The sequence below is a fragment of the Geospiza fortis genome, unplaced genomic scaffold (assembly GCF_000277835.1).
Source record: "Geospiza fortis unplaced genomic scaffold, GeoFor_1.0 scaffold662, whole genome shotgun sequence".
In the NCBI taxonomy this organism is placed as follows: Eukaryota; Metazoa; Chordata; class Aves; order Passeriformes; family Thraupidae; genus Geospiza; species Geospiza fortis.
Window position 1 is genome coordinate 464,450 of NW_005054450.1, and position 9,332 is coordinate 473,781.

The 9,332-nt window shown below is 39.1% G+C and overlaps 1 protein-coding gene across 1 annotated transcript in view; it reads left to right on the forward strand.

Annotated features, from left to right (window-relative positions):
- PERM1 (PPARGC1 and ESRR induced regulator, muscle 1) overlaps positions 1 to 8,397 on the forward strand; it is a 26,683-nt gene extending 18,286 nt beyond the window's left edge. Inside the window, exon 5 of the mRNA XM_014309767.1 lies at positions 8,185 to 8,397. Within this exon, the coding sequence (XP_014165242.1) occupies positions 8,185 to 8,397 (213 nt within the window). The remainder of the gene's footprint in view (positions 1 to 8,184) is intronic.
- The last annotated feature ends 935 nt before the right edge of the window (positions 8,398 to 9,332 follow it).

The following is a 9,332-nucleotide window of genomic DNA, read 5'->3' on the forward strand; positions in this document are numbered from 1 at the left end:
TTTTTTTTTTTTTTTTTTTTTACCCAGAACAGTCTGGTGGTTTTTATAACAGAGTTTATGAGCTGTTTACAAAAGAACCCTGACATTTCCACATTTCAGCTTAAGGAAGGAAGTGAAGAATATATCAGCTAAACAAAACTGAGGGGGATGAGTAAAATAGTTCCAACAGCAATTAGTCAGGGCATTATGTTTGATATTACACACTACTGCAGGAAACACGACCAAGTTTCTAAAATATGCAAGAATTCCCACACAATTTCAAAAGATGTTACTAATACAGTAATTTATCCTGTGTTTTTCCTCCAGATCATTATTGTTATTGAAGTAGAAAATATATATGGCTGAGGGTTGCAATTGATTATAAACATATATGACAAATTCAGGAAAATTCCTTCATAACAAGAGAATAAAAACAAAGAAATTGTGCCAGACATACGATCTGTATATGAAATATGTGCCAAAAATATAGCTGTTTAAATAATTTTTGTTTTCTTTCTGGTGGCTGCAAAGGAAAATAATCACCAAAAAATTGTGTCGGGTTGATATCAAGTAAATTCCTATTGGCCAAATCCAATATGTTACAAATATATTGACCTAAAAGTGTATTTCTTACCAGGAAAACATTCACAGGAGATATTTCACACAGCTTCTCTTAAGTCCCAGGTTTTTCCAGAATAATTCAAACCTATATTTACCCAATATGCATTTCTGTATTTAAAATTCCCAATGTAGATTTGTTTAGAGGTGTCAGGAGATTTTGTGTTCAGTTTTATGGATTCATTCAGCAGCTTCCGAGTTACCCCCCCTGTTATTATTAAATAAACCCACAACTTTTACCTGCCAGCTTTACCCCTTATTATCAAGGCTCCTTTCTTAGTGTTTAGGTTAGCATTTAACAACAACCCAAACATTTAATGAGCTGTCTTATTTTTCAGTGCTCCTTTCATCGAAAATTTCTGCCTATTTTTCATGGAACTGACATTTTGGTGCACCATCCTGCCATTTTTCAGCCCCATATAATCACATGCTGTAAATGCAGGTATATTTATCAAACCATTATCATCAATTACTTGAGAGCTCCAGCTTCTAAGATATTTTATGAATTCCTGAAATTTTTCAGGGCACTGACATGACAAAATACATGTCAGTATGTTTTATAATGGTTAAAACAGCATAACCAAAAAACGAGGTGGGGGGAAAAATCAGATTAAATACCACCTGCTAGTACCCTTATCATGATCATCCTGCCTGTGCACATTTCAACAAACAGTTTTATGGGAAGGAACTTTACTTTTCAAGGCCAGTATCACAAGAGTCTCCAGGCACAAAGTGATTTCCACAAATGATTAAACACTACCCCTTTAGATTATCCATGTGCTCTCAGTAGATCTTCCCTTAAAATGCAACTCACTCCTGTAACAAGGGATCTAAAGGAATGCTTTAGAAAGAGATATTATTCTATACCTGCATTGTTAAATAAGAGAATTCTATTGAATTATCTCATCTCTTGCATGAGATCTCTGATCCTCCTTTATTCAGAATTACAGATATATCTACAAGGCCAAAAGGCTTGGACTTAATTCACTGAGGAACTGCCAAAGAAACCTGGATTTCCTCGATGCCCATCAGACCAAGTAACTGCAGAGCAGGGAAAAGATTAAGCAGAAATAGAAATTCTATTGCCTCATCAACCAGAAGGAATTATAACAATCCTGACAGGTTGCAAGCACAGATAATAATCTATTGTAAGACTCATATTTGTGGGAGCATTTATTTAAAACCTAAATCAACCAGATCAGAACTAAAGCATCAGGACAGGAGCAGATAAAGATGTTGAAGAATTAGTGATAATTTAAGAAAATATAATGGATTGTTAACACAAACCACTGAAAAACTTCACTATGTGTAAAAAGAGGAGCAGAAACTGAGAGGCACAAAGAGTTCCCAGGAAGTTTTGGGAAACAGGACATTATAAATGTCTCACAAATGCATCCAAGGTAAGTGCTTGGGAGGAAAAAAGAACCTCACATTCTGGTAGGATTTTCAAACCAAAATTTAGAAGATTTGTGGTCATTGTGGGAATAAAATTCTGGACTCGCTTTCCAAATTGCTCTTTGATGTAGAGCTTGAAATTTTCTGGATTTTACAGATTGGAAATTGGACTGGAATTAGAAATTAGATTGTTGAATAGTTAGAGAATTTGAATGATTATTTACTTTCTCACACTTTGTTTGCCTGACATTCAGCCTATTATAATCAGGGTTTTAATTGCCTCCTGTTTAGGCTTTTGGTTTGTTTGTTTGTTTGCTGTTTTAGCCTTGTTTGTCTTTACAGGCAGCCTCCTCCACCTTCCCAGCAAGGATTCCGCTCTGCTGCTAAGTGCAGCATCTCATATATCCTATGAGAATAATTTAATTATTTGAAATTTTAATTCTGCCCTGTCTTCTACCACGAGGAAAGGTTCTCTTAGACATCAAGATGAAAAAATAATAATGATAATTATCATAAGCATGACAGAGTTGCAGAATGAGGCACAAACATGAAATTTAATTTAACCAGAAGAACTTCTTGAAGATGATTATTTATATAACAAAGACGTATTCTTCACTTTGTAATAAAGTTGCTTATGAAATAAAAGTAGAGTTTCAAGTCACAGTACTGTTCCTTTATTTCTCTCTCCTCCACGCCTTCTATGAATCATCTCAATAAAGACAAAATAAGTCCCTCTTGTAAGATTCAGATTTCCATTTCTTTATGCACACAAATATAGCTGAGCTTTTTTTATTTTCAAATCTGTATTACAACCAAAAATGTCATGCTTAGACAAGACATGAAGAAGAACACACAAGAGCTTGGTTTTATTTCTTATATTACTGAAGAAAAATTCACACAGGAAGAATGAAAACAAGTATAAAAACCTGTGCAGAAAAAGCTGTAGTGAAAAGGATCAGTGAGTAAAAAAAAAATAGATTTCTGCCTCCCTACTCTAATAACTTCAATTGAAAGCATCTGTATTATTTAGTTGCATAAAATTGTTTCTGTCCTTTTTTGAAAACACTGAAAAAACAATAATGCCATCTAAAACTAGACTTAATAGTGTGCTTACATCTGGCAAAGGAAAATCGGTTTTCCAAGGTCTTTAGAATCAGATCATGGTATTTGCTTGTATCTGTAACTGTGTGTGTAACATTTGTAGTTGGTATAATTGAAGAAATCAGAATAAAAGCCCTTGTACAAAGCACATAATAGTTTCCCAGCAGCCCAATGGCAGCAAACATTCAAATATGTTGCTGTGCTACCTCAGCTAGATTGTTTTTTAAAATACAAGTATTTTAAAATACAAGCATTTAAAATACAACATATTTTGCTCAACTTTAAAGAATGTGTCAAACATTTTTAAAAATAGGATTCAATGATTATATATACATATCTATATATATATATCTGTATCTCTATATATCTATATTTAATATTCAAACTCCCAATCAGTGTTAGCTGAGTGCATTCACACTCCCACCCAACAAATGGGACAGGAGCCAAAAGGATGGAGCCTAAATTCGTGTATGAAAAATGAATCTAGGACGTGAAAAGTTGTAATAATAATCATCTCTAAAGACAAAAAACTGTTGAAAAAGGGTAAGAAAATGTTAATGAGACCTTTACCCCTCCCTCAGAAGCCAAGGGTGCTTTTTAACTGCTTTTTAGTACTGTCTTTTACATTTTACTGGATATATAAACTTCTAGTGTTTATTTTTCTGGAGGGGATTGCATCCCTCAGTTTTGCAGTGGAGTACCTGAGTTCCTCCCGGAATTCTCTGTTAGAAAATAAAGATTTAGAGCTGGTAGCTATTGGTCTTACCATCAGCCTAAAAAGGAGGGTAAATCTCAAAGAACTGGGGGCATCAGGAGCTGAAAACAACAGAACAGTGAGACCAAAGAGAAAACCTTCTTGAAATGGCAGATTGAGATGAAGTGTGCTGACCATTTCTTCAGCACCACTTTTCAGGTACCAGCGTTCCAAGCCCTGGTTGTCCTCAGTCTCTTCCCAATGACAGTGAAAACCATGGATATGACTTTGGAATCTCTTCTAATAAAATCCACGTGCACTCCTAACAATGTTATTTTCACTTCCTCCTCTTGGTTGGAAGAAAATCTGAGTTTTCCAGGCATTTCAACCCTCTGGTTCTCACTAAAATCAATGGAAATCTCTTCCAATCCCACAAGACCTCTATGAAAATTGTCCTCCTCAGCCATTCCAATTGCAGGCTTGCAGCTGGCACTTGTTAGCTTGGTCTAGAGCATAAGAAGTTCTTGGAAGTTTATTTTATGGTAATAAAATCAGTTTAGCTATTTAAATGCTGCAAGTAGAGGTCAGCCAAGATGCAGCATGTCCCATCTGTTGTGCTACAGTTACATGCCAAGAGAGCTTTCCACGCACACAAGATGGAAACAGGAGCATCTTTGACAGACACTGCAAACTAAAATAAGCTTGGGGAACTCAAGCAGGTGAAGATCCAACTGACCATGGGCAGTGGCTCCAGGATGTCATTCTTTTGCTACAGCTTAAAAGAAAATATCAGGGAAACATAACTTCAGCCTGCATGAGGTGGGAAATGCTGATGCTCCCCTAAGGCACGCGTGCCACTGGTTGTCTCACTTGCAAAGAGACTTGATATGTTGGTGTTATTACAAGGGAAGGATTTGATGTAAATGAAGCATTTCAAGCTCTCACCAGAAGGTAATTACATGCACACAACATCCCCTCTGCAAGAAACTGAAGGCAGATTTCGAAGAACACCACAGGAAAGAGCAGCATCTTCTGTGGGAAAAGCTTTTGCCACACACATGAATTCTGTAATTCCAGAGGTTTCACCATATGCAACACATCATGAGCTGTCTGAAAGACTTTTTTTTGCCCCTAACTGTCTAGGATCCACATCCAGAGTTGGAAGGGACACACAAGGATCATCAAACCCAACCCCTGGCTCAGCACAGACACCCCAACAGCCCCACCCTGTGCATCCCTGGGAGTGTTGTCCAAACTCTCCTGGCAGCCTCAGGGCTGTGCCCATTCCCTGAGGAGCCTGGGCAGTGCCGGCACCCTCTGGGGGAAGAACCTTTCCTGATCTCCAACCTAAATCCCCCTGACCCAGCTCCAGCCGTTCCCTGGGTCCTGTCCCTGTCACAGAGAGCAGAGATCGGAGCTGCAGACCCTGATGGGGTCTGACCCATCTGCTCCAGACACAACAGATCAAGTGATACCGGCTGCTCCTCATCCAGATTCTCTTCCAGAGCCTTCTCCATCTCCACAGCTCTTCCCCGGATGATTTCTAACAGCTTTCTACCTTAAGTATCAGAAAGCAGCCAAGGGAGAGCTGCAAAGAGGGCAGATCCCTACAAAGATGCACAAGAGAGAAAGGGATCTTCAGTCAAGGCATCCCATGTACTTTGCCTGATTCCTCTACTCTGGGATGACAATCAACACCTTCTAAAATTCCATCTCCTTACTGTGCTGTCCCAGAGGGTACAGACAATAGCCATCTAAAAGATTAAAGGCAAAAGTTGGGCAAAATGAATTTTGTCTTGTATGTTAGCAAGGTTCTAGCTATTTAAAATTAATCCTGGAAGTCTGCTATGTTTACTTTTACTGGCTTAAATATAGTAAAGAGTAGGCTGCATCTAATGGTTTCTAAATGCTCAAAGTTTTTTGCTCACTTGTATCTAGTCTACTATTTTAAGTGACATACAAATAACAAGTCAACCAAAAGTCAAAAGATATTATGGATAAAATGCAGAAATTGGAACAAGGAGTCTGAAAGTCTCACTGATGAACCACTGATAGAAATCACAATGATCAGATCCTTTTTCTCCATCTGCCATAGGTTCACTAATAGGATATTGCCTACAAAGTGGAGATCATATTAATGATTAAGTTAAAAAAGCATTCTGAGCTAAAAACAGCAGCAACAACAACAAAAACCTAGAAGAAAACACTCCAAACCCCCAAAACTGATTCAAGACAGACACTTGGTGCTTTTGAGCACTAAAAATTGTTTGAGGCAAGAAGCATCACCCAAAGAGAACCTGAGCTGTTGTAGTTCTAAGTTCAGTCAAGGCCTGGATTTAGCCCTGGCTGATGGACACTGATATTGTGTCTGTGAAGATGGAAGAAGATTTATCATTTTACCCCAACCAAGAATCTTGTTTTACATGTTCACCAACAGTGTGCAAAATGCCAAACTCATTTGTGTCAAACATTAAAAAAAGGAATGAATAAAAATTGCTGTTCTGCTTTGAAGGTGTTGGAAAGAATTCTCCTCTACAAGAGAAAAGACTTTATGAAGGCAGGTAACAACAAAGAATGGGATTGGACTCAGCAAAAACACTGGGGAAGGATTTTTTTTGTGTTTCTAACTGTGATGCATAAAAAGGATGAATCATTCCAATGATTGCTACCAATTTTGGGTATGTTTAGGTAACACCTCATTCATTTGCAAATCAGGAAATTTCAAAAACTGGGACAGAAATGCAAGTTTCTCAGAAAAATTCTGAGTTTTATTAGAAATAAAACTAAAATAAAAGATGGTTTATGGCCATGATATGGATGAGAAAGAAGGTAACTTCTGAAACAAAAGGCAAAGACAGAAAGCTGTAAGGTAAGACCAAGGTAAAACTGTGCTTGCACATTTGCTCTCCAGAGCTCCTGCTGCTGCCTGGCTTTTTGCCATCTCATTCTCTGTACACATTTCAGATGGGAAAACTGCTATCAGCGACTTTCAGAAATGAAAATATATGGTGTGACTCAGGACTGCCTCTCTAATGCAAAAAGGGATGGAGAGGAGGAAAAAAATAGATAGATTTTTACCTGGGGTGGAAGGGGGAAATAATGAACACTAGAATATTATAGTACATTTGAAAGATTCATTAACCTCAATTTTTAATTGAGCAGACAGTAAATAAAGGACTGACTGGAAATAATCAGATTAAATTAATGATTTATGGTCTTAAAGCTTTTATCTGTTAGGCTTTTGAAAATCATCTGTCAGAAATGAGTGTAATTAATACTTACATTGATGTAGGACCTTCTGTATAACGCTGCCAGTGATCTGTTCCTATTTATTTATTTATCAGTATCCATTGAAATGGGCAAAGACTACAGGAATACTGAGACATTTGTGTGCAAGCCAAGGTACAAAACTTCATCTGCGCTTGCTTTCTCATGCATAGACTGGAATGTGAAGTGTTGCAGCTTCCTATTTGTGTTATTTAGGTGCTCTCCTTTCTTTAAACCAGTGAGTGTTAGGTAATTCAGTGATTAGCTGCAATACCATGCATGATTAGAGGTTTAATATTAATACTGTAAGGTGGTATTATATACAGTATTATACATATAATATATAATATATAATTATTATTATTTATATTATATTATATATTAATATAATATATATAATAAAGTAATAAATCAGCCTTCTGAAACATGGAGTCAAGATCCTCATCCCTTCCCTCTTCCTGGGACCTCTGTGAACACCACCACACCACTGGGTTTAACCCTGGCCTAAGTGATTTATTTATGGCCGTCCCAGGGATTGAGGGTTTCACTGAACCTGGGGTTTTTCTGGCCAAAACCCCACTCCTCTGGGGCTGAAAAATTCCCAGAAAATCCCCAAATGAAAAAAATCTGAGGGGAAAAAAATCTGAATAAAAAAAATGAACAAAAGGGAGGGAAGATTCAGCGGGAAGGAAAAATCAGAGTTAAAGAAAAATCCGAGGGAAGGGGAAATCTGAGGGAAGGAAAAATCCGAGGGAAGCAAAATTCAGAGGGAAGGAAAAATCAGAGTGAAGAAAATATCAGAATGAAGAAAGAGGGAAGGAAAAATCCGAGGGAAGGAAAATTCGGAGTGAAGAAAAAAGTATTTTTCTTGGCGTCCTCTTGGTGCAAACAGAAGCAGGAATCGAAGGTGCTGTCCGGAGGCCTCTCGGGGAAGGGGAGGATGTATGAATATTTCGGGAGCTGGAGGCTCTCAGCTGGCTGCAGGAGTGAAAGGAATCGCTGAAAGGTCCTGCTGGTCCCAGGGGATTTGGGAGCCTGTGCCACAGCTCCGCCAGGGAGCAGAGCAGCCTGGAATTGTAACGCTTGGTTTATTCTCTGACCTTTCCAGCTCTCTCCTCTCTGCCTCGCAGCAAGGCCACGCACGCCCGGGGTTTTTATCCACGGCCAGAATGGAGATTAAAGCTCGCAAATTCAATATACCCGAGGATTTGTCCCAGACCAAAGCTGCCAGGAGGGAGGGGGCAGCCAGGAGCTCCAACCTCGCCCAGCACAATCCCGGGGCCCGCTGTGAGCATCCTGCAGCCCTGGTGCCAGCCCTGCCCGCACGTAGCCCGCTCAGCTGACCCGCGGCGGTGCCAGGCACATGACAAAGCCAGGCAGGTGCTGCCCGGGGAGCTGCCCCGTGTTCCATCCCGCCCGGACACCCAGGGATGCCTCTCCCCCTTCTCCTGGCAAGGGCTTTGGCTGCCGCAGCCCCTTCACTCTGGATCTGCCTTCACTCTGATTTTTCCTTCCCTCTCAATTTGCCTCCCCTCCAATTTTTCCTTCCCTCAGATTTTCCCTTCCCTCTGATTTTTCCTTCCCTCGGATTTTTCCTTCCCTCTTTCTTCATTCTGATATTTTCTTCACTCTGATTTTTCCTTCCCTCTGATTTTTCCTTCCCTCGGATTTTTCCTTCACTCAGATTTTTCCTTCACTCAGATTTTTCCTTCCCTCTGATTTTTCCTTCCCTCGGATTTTTCCTTCCCTCTGATTTTTCCTTCCCTCGGATTTTTCCTTCACTCTGATTTTTCCTTCCCCTCTGATTTTTCCTTCACTCCGAATTTGCCTTCCCTCGAATTTTTCCTTCCCTCGGATTTTTCTTTAATTCTGACTTTTCCTTTCCTCTTTTTCTTCACTCTGAATTTGCCTTTACTCTGATTTTTTTTCTTCACTCTGCTTTTTCCTTCCTCAGATTTTCCCTTCCCTCTGACTCTCTCTTCATTCTGATTTTTCCTTCCCTCGGATTTTTAACTCTGATTTTTCCTTCCCTCGGTTTTTTGTCTTTAACTCTGATTTTTCATTCACTCAGATTCTTTTCACTCAGATTTTTTTTTTCACTCAGATTTTCCTTCACTCTGATTTTTCCCTCACTCTGATTTTTCCTCCCCTCGGATTTTTTTTTTCACCCAGATTTCTTTTCACCCAGACTTTTTTCACTCCGATTTTTTTTCACTCCGATTTTTTTTCACTCGGATTTTTTTTTTCCACTCGGATTTTTCCTTCACTCTGACTTCCC